The sequence below is a fragment of the Aplysia californica genome, unplaced genomic scaffold (assembly GCF_000002075.1).
Source record: "Aplysia californica isolate F4 #8 unplaced genomic scaffold, AplCal3.0 scaffold00165, whole genome shotgun sequence".
Taxonomy (NCBI): Eukaryota; Metazoa; Mollusca; class Gastropoda; order Aplysiida; family Aplysiidae; genus Aplysia; species Aplysia californica.
Window position 1 is genome coordinate 410,437 of NW_004797435.1, and position 16,315 is coordinate 426,751.

At 39.8% G+C, this 16,315-nt stretch overlaps 2 protein-coding genes across 7 annotated transcripts in view; both read right to left on the bottom strand.

Moving 5' to 3' along the window:
• Positions 1-3,981, bottom strand: part of LOC101863510 — a 12,078-nt gene extending 8,097 nt beyond the window's left edge. Inside the window, exon 1 of the mRNA XM_013082247.2 lies at positions 3,698-3,981. Within this exon, the coding sequence (XP_012937701.1) occupies positions 3,698-3,779 (82 nt within the window). The 5' untranslated portion in view covers positions 3,780-3,981. The remainder of the gene's footprint in view (positions 1-3,697) is intronic.
• Positions 3,982-8,953: 4,972 nt separating this feature from the next.
• LOC101856343 (WD repeat and HMG-box DNA-binding protein 1) overlaps positions 8,954-16,315 on the bottom strand; it is a 37,171-nt gene continuing 29,809 nt past the window's right edge. For all 6 annotated transcript variants that reach the window (XM_005097842.3, XM_005097837.3, XM_005097839.3 and 3 more), the window contains 7 exons: positions 15,711-15,943; positions 15,057-15,154; positions 14,123-14,199; positions 13,564-13,692; positions 11,544-11,692; positions 10,615-10,750; positions 8,954-9,869 (listed from right to left, as the gene is read on the bottom strand). In XM_005097842.3, coding sequence (XP_005097899.1) covers positions 9,654-9,869; positions 10,615-10,750; positions 11,544-11,692; positions 13,564-13,692; positions 14,123-14,199; positions 15,057-15,154; positions 15,711-15,943 — 1,038 coding nt within the window. In that variant the 3' untranslated portion in view covers positions 8,954-9,653. The remainder of the gene's footprint in view (positions 9,870-10,614; positions 10,751-11,543; positions 11,693-13,563; positions 13,693-14,122; positions 14,200-15,056; positions 15,155-15,710; positions 15,944-16,315) is intronic.

A 16,315-nucleotide genomic window follows, 5' to 3' on the forward strand; every position in this document is an offset into this window, starting at 1 on the left:
GTTTATAGCCCTGTAATAAGTAGGCAATACTATTTGTTGTGATAAATTTGTTCTTGGCGCCACCTTCTCTGAAAGTCACGCCACGCCCCTGTAAGTGGGGAACATTTTTATGCAAAAGAGGGGTTCAGGGGAGGACTGTTTAGTTTAGTTTTGGAAAGAGGTTTATGGCACTTGCAACACAAATATGTCATAAAAGTGCCTTAGTAAGATTAGAGGTCATAATTATGAGAGAAACATAGCACAGAGAGAAGAAGGAGAAGAGATGAGGACAACAGATTTATTTAGCTCTTAGTTTACGGCGCGCCAGTTCAGCTGGCTCACGGCATCACAACGGTTGTTTACAGTCGTGACAAACATCTGCCTCTTCTAGACCTCAGCCGAATTCATATTGTTTATCAAGCTGCAAAGTTTACGGCTTGGACAGTTCATTCATTTCTACGCAATGTAGTATTTATTTTATTTAAATAGGTAAAACAGGTTATGGGGAAATCGTGTGCTGCTGAGGACTTTGATGGCAAAACTGGCAGGGAAGGAGAATGGTCACTTTTATTTTAAGCACACCGGGGCTATCCCGAAAAATGTTGTTTTGAGAAAATCGAAGGTAAAGTTTTTGGACCAATCTTCAGTTTCTTTAAAAGACAAGAAGAGTTTTCTCTATAACCAAACAAATATAAACACCAATGAAACCAAACTTTGCCTAGAGGTAGGACAATGCCCACTTTTGGTGAAGGTCAAGATTTCTAAAAAAAAAACCAACAACCCGAAATCTGGGATAGCCCGCTTGACCTTAAAAAGCGACCAAATAGCCTGTCGTATACTTAGTAAAATTTACTCCTTACTCCAGTATTGCGAGGCACGGAGGAGGCTGAGGAGTTCTCTCCATAGGCCTCACCAGTGACTTTATTGCTTCCTTCGCAAAAGAAACAAAGTAGCAGTGAGACGTCTTGTAGTGGGTAATTACAGGACGATGTGTCGTGTGCCCTCGTGTGCTTTCATCGACGTGTCCGCTTGTAGTTAGGTTTGTATGTGTGGCGATCTGAATACTACACGATTTTTACTGACAGTTACAGTGTCAGGAAAATCGTGCAAGGCATTTGCATGTCATTGGATGTGGTAAAATATTTGGCAAAAAATGAAAAGTAACTACATGTATCTTGCAGGGACACAGTGGGGAGCGAATGAGAAAACGTTTAGACAGATCTATCTGGGCGCAATCAGGCCCTATCTTGTGTACGGATCTAGTGCATGGATGACTGCAGCACAGACTCACAAATACACTCTGAAAAAAAGAGCAAAACCAAGTTCTCCGAATAATCACTGGAGCAATGAGGCCAACGCCTACAGAAAAGATGGAACAAACAACATCTATAGTGGCTCTGCACAGGAGATGGGAGTGCAAGGCCCTCATACACTACACCAAGGCCACAGCTATGGGGGATCATATAACGCACACAAGAACAGCCAGATCAAACACCACAAGACTTAAAAGATCCAACTTCATCAAAGAAAGCAGAAAAATCCAAAGATCCCCACAGGACCATTTACCAGGCACAGTGAACATGCTGAACCATACCCCAGATGCACCATCATGGGAAAAGGAAAACACAAACATAATTATACACATGTCCATTCCTACGTTCACCACAAAAGATGACAACAGTGACCTGAGCAAGAATCCCTCACCCTGCCCATGCTTGAAGAAAGATAGGCCTACCCCCGAGAAGCATGGATAAGGATCTATACGGACGGATCTGCCACCGATGCTGTGAAAAGAGGAGGAGCCGGAGTGTATGTACAGTTCCCAAATGGACGACGACAAGCAGAGGCAGTCCCAACAGGGCGACATTGTACAAACTACATACAGGGCAGAGACAGAGGCTCTAATACATACAGCAAACATCATAAAGAATATGGTAGACCCCCAAAGCCAATCAGTATTCCTAACTGATGCCATGTCAGTACTGCAGGCAATCACTGCCGGCAAAGTACCAAGACTACGAAAAGTAATTGGGGACATCCCATGACTGAGGATCACGCAGCAGTGGATTCCATCACACCGTGGTGTCTTAGGAAATGAGCAGGCTGACAGGATAGCCAAACTAGGAGCACAGAAAGAACAAACAGACAAAAGCGTTAACTACACAGAAATTAAAACTATCATAAATACCCTATATATTAAAGCACCACAGACACCAGATAGCTACCATGAACTGTCCCGCCAAGAACAAGTGATTATCTTCCGACTAAGAACCCAACTCACAAGACTGAGACAACATATTATGTACAAATGTTTTAAACAAATACAATCACCAAAATGCCAGTGTGGAGAGGCGGACTAAACTGTTGAACACATCCTTCAGCACTCCAAGACACACAGGGCCCCGAGACAGGAAACGTGGCCAACCCCACTGACACTACAAGAGAAGCTATACGGGCCGACAGATGAACTGAGCAGGACGGCCCAATTTAAGACAGATACCAGACTTCAAGTGTGATGCCATCGAGAAGAAGAAGAAGAAGAAGAAGACTACATGTACATGTATTTTTTAATAGTAGAGGTTTTACGGCGCTCGCAACTGCATACGGTCATATGAGCGCCAAGGGGTGGATGTCAACAGAGAAGTCTTTACAGGGAATCAGATTTACTCTGTTTTCCTCTCTAGCTTCAACAGCACAAAGTCTGTTTCGACATTCAAGGCATCCCGGAAATAGCGGGTCACAAGAGAGTGATAAACATACAAAAAAAGTAGAGGAAAATGACGACCGGATTAGGAAAGAAAAAGTAGCAGTTTCCTGTTGTAGTCCAGGTACAGTTATGAGCATGACATTGTTAGATCAGCCCATTTACAATTTTATTATGCATTAGAACGAGAAAAGCCCCCCCCCCCTTTGGGAATGGCCTAAAGACACTTCAGTTAGTGGCACTTCCCCCGGGGGGGGGGGGGGGGTATACTACACGTACTTTACTGGCCGTTACAGTGTCAGGAAAATCGTGCACAGGCATTTGCATGTCGTAGGTTGTGGTAAAATATTTGGCAAAAAATGAAAAGTAACTACATGTACATGTATTCGAACAGTAAAATACAGCGTATGCCTATACCTATACCATCCTGTTGAACATTGCCCTTTGTAAGTTAGGTCATAGGCCACCTCTAGGTTATGTCTAGATTAGACTTCATTTTATGATTGTGGTTTTGGTCAGCAGGTCAATGAATAGCCAGATAGGTCATTTCGAAGGCGAAGAATATGGCCCGTTTCACGAAAAAATTAAGGGGGGGGGGGGTTGTGGGGAGAGAAGGAAGAAAATAAAGACGAGGTGAACGAGGGCAAACAGGTAGGACAGAAAAAAGGGAGATTTTACAAACGTATAAATAGACCAGTTAGGCTATACGTTTAGTCTTTGTTCCTGAAAATGCAGCTAGCCAGGGGAGAAAGATTTTTAGTGTCCTCAAAACCAAAGGTCGGTTCAGCCTTCTATCGTAAGAAACCAAATTTACTGGGGAAAAAACAAAACAACAACCAACAGCTAACTGTCCTATTGATTAGCATGGCATGGCATGGTATAGCATGGTATGGTATGGTGTGGTATGGTGTGGATTTATGCTGCACTGTTATTTTAGTTGCAGAATCTCCAAAATTAGCATCCACTTTCGAAAGAAACGTAAAACGGTTTTTGTTCAGAAGATTCGTTGCTTACTATTACAATGCCGAAACTGGGTCATTTCCACAAGTGTGGTGCAGGCAGCAGCGGTCAGGATAAACAAAATTGGAATCTTCATCTCGAACTGCTACTTGACGGGTAGTGTAAACCAAGAAAGAAAGAACACAAATCCGTCTGTGGTTGATGATCAATGAACAAGACCTTGTCGGTGCTTTAAACTTAGACACGCTTGGCACCCAGACAGTTATTAAATTTTAATTTAATTCATTTTTCTGGCTGCACACTGTCAGCTTAAAGAGGACAGCAGTGTGAGTCAGGGTTGTTTTTATGACTCAAAACAACACCACGCTGTCACTCAGATTGCACACATGGAGGTTTGTTAAATGGACACGTTGCTGTAGACCTAATCGGACTAACCCCCCCCCCCCCCCCCCCCTGTTTTTCCACACCTGTTTTTGTGTTTTCGTTTGATGTCAATAGTCATGTCCATGAACTCTTTCTGTAGGCTCACACTACCACAACAATGGTACCGCGTGTTCAGCCTTTAGGATCTAAGCCGCCAGGAGCCACTGTTGGCTCTAACTCCAAGGGTACAAGCATGATGGTCCCCATTCGCCTGTCTCTCCAGATCTCTCTATCTATCAATCGTTAAATCAAATTCTTCCTCTCCTCTCTTTGTGTTTATATATATGCAAGTTACTGGTTTATGAAATTATGCTAAATACATGATATATATTATGTATTACCCAAATGTCGTTAGATTATAACCTATACATGGAGTCTCTCGTGGTCTAGGGGTGTAATTAGCCTTTTATTCAATATGTCCCGGGTTCGAAACCTGACAGCGACGGAAATTTTTCTTTCACCCCCATTCCTGCTCTACCATGTTCTGTTTGCTTTCGTCTCCACTTTCTGTCCCTAGCCCCTCCTCTGGGCTCCCGACTCTTTCTGCAGCCTTTCTACTGCTACGTCTTGGCTCCTTATTGCTGTTTTTCAGTCACACTCCTGACCTTAGGGTAGGTAAGATCGAAAACTTAACATTCTCGGATAAGATCGAAAAATCTCGAAAGTCCCGTGTGCAAGTTGCGCACATTAAAGATCCCCTGGCGTTTCAAAACTGATAAGGAGTAGGCTTCGCCGCCGCGCTTTTCCCTTTCGTCAACCCGCAGCCACCTCCCAATCGTCAGCCACCCCCAACCTTTGACACGGGTCAAACTTCCATCTATTTATAGGTAGTTACCGGAACATGTATAGGTGAAGTGATGTGCCGTGATAGTCGCGATATATTATTTATTGAGATTGTTTTGGTCTCTCTTTACTCATCACCACGAGAATTTCTTGAAGTTTTTCCCTGGACTCTGCCTTTGCTAAAATCTCGAATCTAGATCTAGATCTAGATCTAGAGTTGTAATCTAGTGGCAGGTTGCAGATTTCTGTTGTTATCCAGTACATTCCAGAGATTAAATAAATTGGACTAGACTCTAGATCTAGTAGTAGACTCTTCTTCTTCTACTTCTAAACCTTCGAGATTACAAAGGCCAAGCCTAGGCTTGTAAGGATTCGTTTTGTTGAAAGTGTTGTTTAACACAAAGTCTATGAAGTTAGCAAACCTAACACATTGTTTTCTAACGAAATGATGCTTAAATTGACTTTTATATTGTCAATAAGAGATCAAGTTTAATCACCTAATCATTTAAGTAAGGAAGTGGCTATTGCTATCCTCGCCCGGGGTGAGAATAAAAACCCTACGATTGACCTCTCACCCCGGGTGAGACTTGCCAGCGTTGGCTATTCTCACCCAGTGTGAAACAAGACCTGTTTTTCCTAATTTCGAAATGCTTTCTATCGGTGTGGATGATCAAATTGACAAAGGCAAAGAAAAAAAATGACGTTATAGCACAAAAGTAAGCTAATTTGATCGTCTACAAAGATGCTATGGCTCTTTCACTTTTCGAATCGACCGAACTACGCGGGTCACCATTTCGTTTTGCCCGAAAGTTCTCGCAAGATCTACTCCTCCCCCTTTTCTCTCTCTCTCTCTCTCTCTCTCTCTCTCTCTCTCTCTCTCTCTCTCTGTCGGCAATTTATTAAATCTGCAACCTGCAATTAGATTACAACTAGATCTAGATTCGAAACTTTAGTAAAGGCAGAGTCCAGGGAAAAACATCAATTAAATTCGTGTGGTGCAGATGAGTAAAGAGAGACCAAAACAATCTCTCTATTGCGACTATCATTGCACATCACTTCGCCTAATACATGTTCCGGTAGATTTAACTACCTATAAATAGATGGAAGTTTGACCCGTGTCAAAGGTTGGGGGTGGCTGACGATTCGGGAGGTGGCTGCGGGTTGACGAAAGGGAAAAGCGCTTCGCCGCCACCCGGGATCAAAATTCACAATTAATTCTAACCAAACTGAAAATGTGTAAAGTGTCCCACACGCTCATATGAGCACCGTAAAACACTTACCAAAACAAAACAATACATGGTATCTGTGTACCTTTCTTTTCTCTCTAAGCACTCAGAGGCTGTGTACTTCAATCGGGGTTGAGTGCTACATAAAATATGCGGAATGCATGTATATTATTATAATTATTATATATTATCATATTGTATGCATTTACTATGTGTACCTCTCTCTCCCTCTATCCATGTCATCGAGCAGTCTTTGCTTTGTGGAATACCCCTTGCTACACAATAAAGTCACATAAATGTTCGAGATGTTACAAGAGAATAAAAAACAAAATAGGAGGTGAGATAAGGATGATAGATGTTTGAGTTCGATAGGAAAGTAGGAAAGAAAGAGCAAACCACACCAGAGCACCCGCCAACCATCCACGAGTCTTTTGTTTTATGAAACAAAGCTTCAAAAACCACTGCACTATTTCTAATGATCCCCGTTTCAGTCTCAGCCATAATTTACCAATGCATGTGACCATTAGACATGGGAAAATCAAGACTCATGATCCCATCAGGAGTGGGGAAGGGTTGGGGTTGGTGGAGGCTATATTAATCAGGCCTATATAATATATTTCACAGGAGCAGGAACGCAGGAAAATGCTGATAGTTAGAAACAACACATCCATGTGGTCACTGTTTGTGTTGAATGATCAGGCTGAATCACATCATCTGATGAGCCAAGCTCATGCTGCACACTCAGTTGATTTTTAGATTTAGTAAAAGTTTTACGGCACTTGCAATGCAATAAGGTTATATTTCATCATCATCATCAATGCCTTTCACCCCTGGCAGGGTATAGGCTACATACAAGCTTCTTCCATTTATCTCTGTCCTGCGCCATCCTTCCAAGCTAGCTTCATCTCTATCACTCTCATGTTCCTTTCCACGCATCTCTTCCATGTTTCCAGTGGCCTGCCCCTGCCTCGTGCTCCTTGTGGGTTCCACTGCAGTGACTGTCTTGTGATGTTTCCGCTGGGCTTTCTTAAGGTATGTCTTATCAATCGCCACTTTTTAAGTCCTATTTCTACTTCTATATCCTTTTGTCCGGTCCTTTCCCACAGCTCTTCATTTCTTATTCTATCCTGCCACTTAATTCTTAAAATACTGCTCATACATCTGTTAAGGTTATATTTAAGTGCCGAAAATGAGGTGTTGCAAGAGACTTTTCAGAGAGTAAACAAACACAAAAATGGAGGAGATAAGTAAGAAAATGTTGATTATAGGAAAGAAGGAGCAAACCACACCAGAGCACCTGCCGACAACCCACACACTCAGTTTAAAAGAGGATATAAATCACCCCCACAGACATAATTTAGACCATTTTAGGAGGCGGGGTGCTTCAACCGTGCCTGTGTCAGGGCCAACCCAGGCTGAGCGGAATACAACATCCCACCAGAAAGACAGATTATTTGAGAAAATGAATCCCACACACATGAATCAAACTCACACCTTCAGCATGCAATGTCAAAGAATCTCAGCATCAAACCACAAACATGGACCAAAAGAGGGCAAAATTGTAAAAATAACTTCATTTAGGTATTATGTGTAGAACGAAGTACAATCTACACATATGATGTTACCCCTCCCCTTCCACACAAACTGAAGACAATTCGTATAGTCAGACATTGTACATGTACAAATGCGTGAAAAGAAAACAAGTTGAGAGGGTGAAGTTTACCTCAATATTTATTTGTGTTGACAACTCAGAGACCTCAGGGGAAAGAAAACCAAAATGCTTCAAGTGTACATTCGAGAAATCTGAGCAACATTAAGTCAAGATACACACGTTTATATATTAGAATTAACTTTTGCTCATCAGAATTAACTTTAAGGGTTCAGCACACTTCTATCAAAGAATCAATTTGGAAGATTTGCCTGTGCTTTCAAAGGAGGATTAAACCAGTCTGATGAAACAGGGCGAATATACACAAGAGAAAGCACATTAGAACAAAAACAAAATCATTGATTGTTTATAATTTGTCTTACAGTCAACAAGAGCTCAGTTCTTGAGTCTAGAGAGAAAAATGAGCACAATGACAATGGTCATGTTATGACAGTTGAAAAGGATAAGAACAGAGAGCCGTGGCACACACCTCCCTGTAGTGATAAGCTCAAACAATTGAGTTTACTGTGATCCACTACTGAAATCTTTTGTCTTCTTAAGTAATGAATTGTAATATTATACAACCATACAGAAATCAGAATGACCTGGAACTGCAGATTAGAAACAAATGTTGCATATTTTGTTTTACGCTGGGCTGCTATACATCCATTATTTTGTACACATTCCCATTGCTTTAGGTTCTGTTAGCTCTGCACAGATAGGAGCCCCCAGAGCACACAAAGTCTGTGACAACAAAAGTACACGTTTGTTTTGCTTTCACAAACTTAATAAAACAAATGATAGGCTTAGAAATAGTGTACCGTTTCAGGAACATTAAAAAATCATACTCTGACTTTTTTTAAAAAATGAACCAAAACAAAACAGACGTGGAAAACCAACTGCATGGTTGTAATTTATTGTTTTGTTTTAGTAGAGGTTTTACGGCGTTAGCAACTGCATAAGGTCATATGAGCGGCAAGGGGTGGATGTCAACAGAGAAATCCTTACAGGGAATCAGACGTACTCTGCTCACCTCTCTAGCTTCAACAGCACAAAGTCTGCTTCATCTATCAAGGCACCCCGGAAATAGCGGGTCACAAGAGAGTGACAAACATACAAAAGAAGTAGAGGAAAATGACAATAGTAAGGATTAGGAAAGAAAAAGTAGCAGTTCCCTATTGTAGATCAGGCACAGTTATGAGCGTGACATTGACGAATCAGCCCATTTACAATTCTACTGTGCATGAACGAGAAATGTCCCCCCTTTGGGAATGGCCTAAAGACACTTCAGTCAGTGGCACTGCCCAGCGGGGGAGTGAATTATTGTTACAAAACAAAGACGAAAATTGTTAGAAAAGATTAACACAGTAGTTTCATGACTAAGAATTGGTAAATCGTAATACAAAAATTCTACAAACTTGCTCAAAACATAGAGGTCTGCTTGTGTGTTTCAAAAGCAGTCAATGATCAATCAAGACATTTCCATGTTTCCATTGATTATGTGATGGACTGAGACAGAAAAATAACTGTTGATACTAAATTTTTCCATAAGTTCATAAATTGAAAAGGACCAGAGAACTGGATTTTCACCTAGGTCCTGAACTATAGATCCCGTTACAGAAACCATCATCCTGTGAGAGTGAGAGAAGAACAAATAAATGAACTGACAATGAAATTGTGGAACTATGCTGTGCAGTAACAATGTAATTTTAAACACCAGGCGTAAATTATATTGAACAAAAAATTAGATAGTCATCAAGTATATTTTAAGGCCTTCCCAATCACAAGCGTGTTTATTTCACAGCTCAGAACAGTTTCGAGATATACGGGCACAAACTGAAAGGTGAAACTAAAAATTCAGTTACAGTCATATACACATATTTACAAGCATGGATGTGCTGCACACACACAGATCAACAACAAACAAAAACTAATCAGTCTTGGCAAATTTTGCCAGTTTTGCATTGGTTGTTTGAGAGAGGGGAGTTTTTTTGTCGGCTGCTGACTCCCCAGACTTGTGCTTCTTCAGCAAAGTGGTAGAGTTTGTGTCTTCCTGTTTGCTGACGTCGTCTGTTGAAGCTTTTCTCTTCTTTGACGAGTCAGCACTATTGGTCTCAGTTTGAGATTTAGCCTTCTGCACCCACACCTGAAACACGCCAACAACACATGAGTCATACAAGCTGTTCACACATCCAAAATATCACTGAAAATGAAACTAACCCACTTTAAATGTAAAAGGCGAGCTATTAAAAATCTTAAAAAAGGAAAAATTATATAAGTATTTTTACAATTTAAAAAATATATATACAGTAGTTTAAAAAAAGAAAGGAAAAGGAAAATGCTGTAAACAGCACCATGGCACATCCTGAGGCTGCAAAATGTCTATTTATAGCTAAAGTATTTGGATCAGTAATCATATTAGAGAAAACTTTTAGGAGGGGATTTCTTGTTTTGCTAGAAGACTTTATTATTACAACAGGCATCTGTGGAGTAATGCTTAGACTCTTCGCTATAACATTCAGAGAACGTGTTCAATTCTTTGGAGGGAAAGTTATCTCATTTACTACCTCTGCCTGTCTGCTAGGATGCTGTTTCCCACTCAGCCCGGATTTTACCCTAACCGACGGGGTAAAAGCAGCCTATCTCCTAAAATCTACACTGTGTTGATGAGGCGTAAAATATTTACCATAATTTTTATCAAAGGCTTATAAATTTAACATACAGGCAGGAGGAGGAGGGGGGGTTAAGTTGTTATCTAAGAGGGCTATCTCACATCCAGATTGGGTTATTATATTTCCAGGTGGAGTTATCAAATGAAAATTTTGAATGCCTAATAAGACAACACTTTTATTCACAAACTTATTATCAGTTTCTATGCCATCTTGACTTACCTGTCGTTCTTCTTTGGACAAGGCTCTGAATGCTTGGGCTGCCTTCTGACTGAGATCTTCGTCGGACAATTCGGGGAACTCTTCCCGTAGATCTCCCTTGTTCTCCTCCAGCCACAGGTCAAAAGCACTCACTTTTCTGAAATGTCATACATCAACAACACAATAGATATTTGCAGATTCTTCAAGAAGAGCAAAAAGGACAGACTGCTAATTTTGTCTTTTTAAAAATACTTAGGTGTTTTCATATCCCCATTAACATAATTTCGACTATTTATGAGGCAGGCTTCAATCCTAATCGTGAGAGCCAGCCCGGGCTGAAAAGCATAAAGCATCCCAGCAGAAAGACAGGGATACTCTATACAAATTCTCCCCTCAAGGGAATTCACCTCAGGTATTCTGTGTGTGACGGCAAAGCGCTCAACTGCTACACATTAGACGCCAATCATCTTATGTCCATAAATACAGAAAAGGAAAAATTCTTTTCTACATCTTTGTCACAAAATGTGATTAATAAACAAAGGCTACTTAGAGATTAAGAACACTGAAACAAGTCAATCACATGATCACTTCACTTCTCACCTTCAACACTACTCACTAAAATTACAATTCAATCAATTTCTTCAGTTTTGAGCAAAGAAAAACACCTTAAAAAATTAGCGGCTACTATGCTCAGGGAAAAAGCAAGACATTCAGACATAAACAACAGAATGAGTGAAAAGAAATTTAACCTACTTACAGTGCCATTCAATCACCCATTGTCAAATTCTCTAAATCACTAAAAATAACCACTTAAGAGTTAATCTTTATCTGTCAGAGATGAGAAAGATTCCATGGTAGAGATAGTCAATTCTGACCAAAAGTAAAAATAGTTTACTCTTATTCTCGAGGGCACAAATAACATCTCTACAAATGAGTCCTCAGTGGCTTACTTTTTCACAGGCTCATTTTCAGAAGTCTCCTCTGTCGAGTACTGCGACAGCACCACTTCCTGCTTGACTTGTTTGGCTCCGTCACTCTGCTTGCTCTTGGTGCTGTCACCTTTCTTGAAGCCAGTAAGTTTTGCCTGGCCAGAGCTTGTCTACACAACAAGAAAATTCAAAGATGAGACACGACTGAACAGAGAAAGTCAACAAAATAAATAGCAGGATTAGTTGTAAATGTTTTAGGCCCCATTGAATATACACAATTCAAATGATTTATAAGGCGGGCTACTTTGACCCTACCTCTCAGGACAACCCAGACTGAAAAATACAACAAAACAGCAGACAGAGACAGTTGATACATAAAATTAGCTTTTCAGTGCAACCCTCTTTTTACCATCTTATATACAAAGGGGCATTTTAGCAATAAAGGATATAACCCAGGATGGACGGTTACAGTCTTTAGGAGAGTTTAGAACAAAATATGGATGCAATCCATATTGTGTTTTAGACTATCAAATGCGATGACGAATGTGTATTTTAATGATGAAAAGGATGACAATTTCTATTTCAGGGACGCAATTGTAGGTACTATAGGGAGAAAACGTTTTCTTTTAGCATTAAGTAAAATTGAGCCACCACTGTGCATCGGTATTTGGAAAAGAAAATATGGTGTTGATATTAATGAAAAACATTGGCAAATAGTCCATCACGCTAGGGAAACACGTTTGAGAACATTAAATTGGAAAGTACTACATAATATTTATCCCACTAACATACTACTCTTCAAAATGAAATTAAAGGAATCTAAAAAATGCGCATATTATTGTAATGAGCCTGATTTTATAGACAATTTTTTTTAAATTGTAAGAAGGTCCAGCCACTTTGGAGAGAAATTGAAAAAGATTTAAATGTCCACCTAGGTACATCAATTATAATTAATGAGAAAATAGTTTTACTTGGGGCAGTGAAGGGAATCGATGTAGGTCACCGGGAATGGTGGTTAACAGGTGCAGCTATTGCAATCGGAAAATTAATTGTATCTAAATATAAGTATGGGAAAGCAAGACATATCATAGAAATTTAGGAGAGTGAATGTAGTCTCAGACATTTGTGGGCTAAGAGCTAAAGGCTAGGCTTCCAGTCTCCATCTCATGCCACTTTTGTTTCGTCCCCGCATGACAGCGAGCTCAAGTGGAAGACTGTTATACTTAGATCGTCATCACCATCATCATTACCGACTCAGCAATTCCCCTTTCATAGAACAATTTGCACCATTACTTTCTTTTTACGTAACCAACAAAGACAGGCACCAAAATATGCTGTCTCCAGATGCAAAAATAATTCTACAACAAACAATATGAGATCTGTGAAAAATGATCTCTAATTCCATTCGACCCACATTACTTTTTAAGTTGTAACAATTGTACTAGTTTACCCATATTGCATCCCTGTCAACTTTTCAAAACAAAAAAGCAAAGAAATACCCAGACTACTCATGCTGCATTTCAAGTCGGTGGGAACAGGCCAAGTGAACTCCCGCTAAACCTTTCACACACTTTTCTTCATTCAATAAATTCAAGCTATTCAAAAGTAGGCCTAGACATGCAACAAAAGACATCTCCTATTGACTTGTGGGCTTCGTTCTCCTTATTATTCACAAATTCGTTCTTCAAAGTTAACATTTTTAAAAATCAATATTGGCAAGCCTGTGAGGAGCAGTACTGGGGGGGGAAAATAGGAATACAAACTATCAGATATAAAAAACGGACTTCCGCTCCCCAGATGTTCAAAAACGTATGAAATACATTTTTGACAAACTGATTGGCAGTTTTGAAATTTCTTTGCATATTTGTCAGAATTTTGTACAAGTTCCATTCAGTCTGAACAGGTGCTCTCCAAAGAGTCCACTGATGGCGAGTATTTTTCACTGATCACACAGGCATCCCCAGCACAAGAATAAAGCAAACTATCTCCACACCACAATAACAATGAGTGTCTTTATTGTCTGCTCATAAATTATCCATACCTTTTTTACCGACTTTTTTATGCTGACAGGCAAAGGTGCGAAAGTGGGAGCAGCCTTTGGAGTTGATTTTTCCATCTTATCAAATACTTGGCTGCCCTTTTTTCCACTCCTTTCAGCTGGAGATGCAATCTGTCGATGGGTAAAAAGACACTGCTCTGATGCATTTATCAAACTTCAAAGTTATTAAAGGAAAGTCCTACAGCCACAAAATGCTACAGGAAAGTACTGCAAATGGGAGGGGGCACATCCAAACAAGATACAATTAGATTCTACTACACTACACCCCCTCCCACCCACCCAAAAAAATAAACAAAACCCAAACAAACAAAAAACATATTGTTTGGGGTACAAAGAGTACTTGCTTTCAAATTCCCAACAAAAACGTGTAAATATGTACTATAACCTGCACATTCACAATTCCTAACAAACTTAAGTCTTATTTGGGAAGTTTTTGAAAACTCACTTTTGCATTTTAAACTGCAGTAGCCACACAGACAAGACTACAGAAATGAATTTGGGACAGCCCAATAAAATGCATGTAAGACAGACATTTCCTTACCTTGAAAGGATTTTGCCTTCCTGAAGATCTGTCTTTTGACCTGCACTCTTTGTCAATGTTTGTCTTCAACATTGGACCTGGACAAGGAACACCAACAGAAGTTAAATTAATGACAAATGCACAACAATTAGCCCATAAATAAACACAAATTTAATGTACCTTCTGTTGGGCTAAAGAACAATAAAAAGATAAATGCACAGTGAACTGATTACAGAATAAGAATTACAAAAGCACTTAAGACATTTCAAGACCTACAGGTAATCAACTTTGATTTGACTCAATAGATGCCATTTATCTTACACTTACACGAGTAACCAAAAGGGGTAATGACTATAGAAAAATGGCTCAAGGGACTTCGAGGTATTTGTGTACCATCAATAAACAAATGAAAAGAGTTCAAAGGATGAAAAGGATTTTCTAATGAGAATTTTTTTAAAGCCAAATGAGAGAGGGACATAAGACTAAAAAAATATAACCCAGATTTTTTAAATCAGATTTCAGTAACACATCTTTCCCAAAGAGCTATTAAAATATCAAAATACCATAATCAAAATGTGTGTGTTTTAGTTTTAGTAGAGGTTTTACGGCGCTTGCAACAGCATAAGGTCATATGAGCGCCAGAAGATTAGAGGTCTTACAAGAGAGTAACAAACATAAAAAAGAAGAAGGGGAGATAAGGACGATAGATGTTTGATAGGAAAGAAGGAGCAAACCACACCAGAGCACCCGCCAACCACCCACTAAATGTGTGTGTGTATATATGGATCTAATAGAAAGATTGTAAACTACAAGATGTTTCATTCCAACAAATAGGTGACATTTGCAATATAGGCGCAATAATATAGACATTTGTCTTTCATTTAAAATCCTTTCAGAACAATTTTTTCACCTACTCTTTGAGCACAAAATTCTTTCCTGCAACATAATGATTTACCTGGAGTAGACGGCTGTTCTTGTGAGTCTGCATTGTCATCCTCCGCTACCTCCATATCATCATCATCAGCATCAGACTGTTCCTCCGCCTGCCTATTACTGTCCATTCAAAACAAACCATGGTCAAGATGAACGCAATGTGACAATAACGAACAAAGGAAAAAGCCACTTTCCGATCATTGAGCATTAATCTTAACATCAACACATTCACACAAAAGCCAGAATATTTCTAAAGGCTTCTTAATCCTAAGTTATTGTTTAAAAGGCTTCCTTACCCATCATTAACACATGCCCCTCTAATCCTAACCCATAAGTTACACACAGGCCTCCTAATCACAACCCATTATTTACACAGGCCTCCTAATCCTAACCCATCATTCGCACAGACTTCCTAACCCTAGCCTACACAAGCCTCCTAACTATAATCTATTGTTGACACAGGCTTCATAACTCTTACCTATTATTTACAAAATCTTCCTTGCCAATCATCTCCATCCTTGGAAACATCAGAGTCATTCTCCTGTTGATTCCCATTATTTTCTGGGCTGTAATAATACTTCAAACTGTCATCCAACTTTAATCTTAATTTTTTTTAAACACCTTAAAAACATCACAATTAATAGTTTACATCTTTTCCAAATCTTTCATTGCTTACCTTGAAGAGGTTCGGACCTCAACTTCCTGAGTGTCCTCTTCTTCTGAATCGTCTTCATTGGCAACAGTTTCGGCTTCCTCCTGTCGTTTGTGCATAATTTTTCCGACCCGCTCAGCCAGCTGAATGCGCTTGAGCCGGGTGGCGTAGGTGGCGGCCAAATGTAGCAAGCTTTGGTCCTCCATCATGTCGCACACCTCTACAGCCCGGAACTCTCTCTCAGCTTTGGCAGCAAACTGAAAAAGTCATGCTTACAAATATAAAACTTGGACAGAGACCTCTCGGTTTATGGTTCCCATTCAGGGTGAATAGCCTGGATCTTGTGCATCTGACACAGAGAACAAAGGACATAGTTTAATCAGGACAGAAACCTTTCAGAATAAAAAGAATATGAGTTGTGCTAACACAGGTGCAATTTAAAAACTGAAATTGATACAAAATACAGAAAATCTGTAACGGTAGGAAGCTCTGCATTAAATATAACCCAACAATCCACCCCTTCCCTCTTACTCAGTTGATTAGGAAAGGTAATCCAATTACTTATTGGTCAGTGAAATCAGATTTCCATCGACATTCTTTGATGTGTGCTGATAAAGAGTTCTACAAAT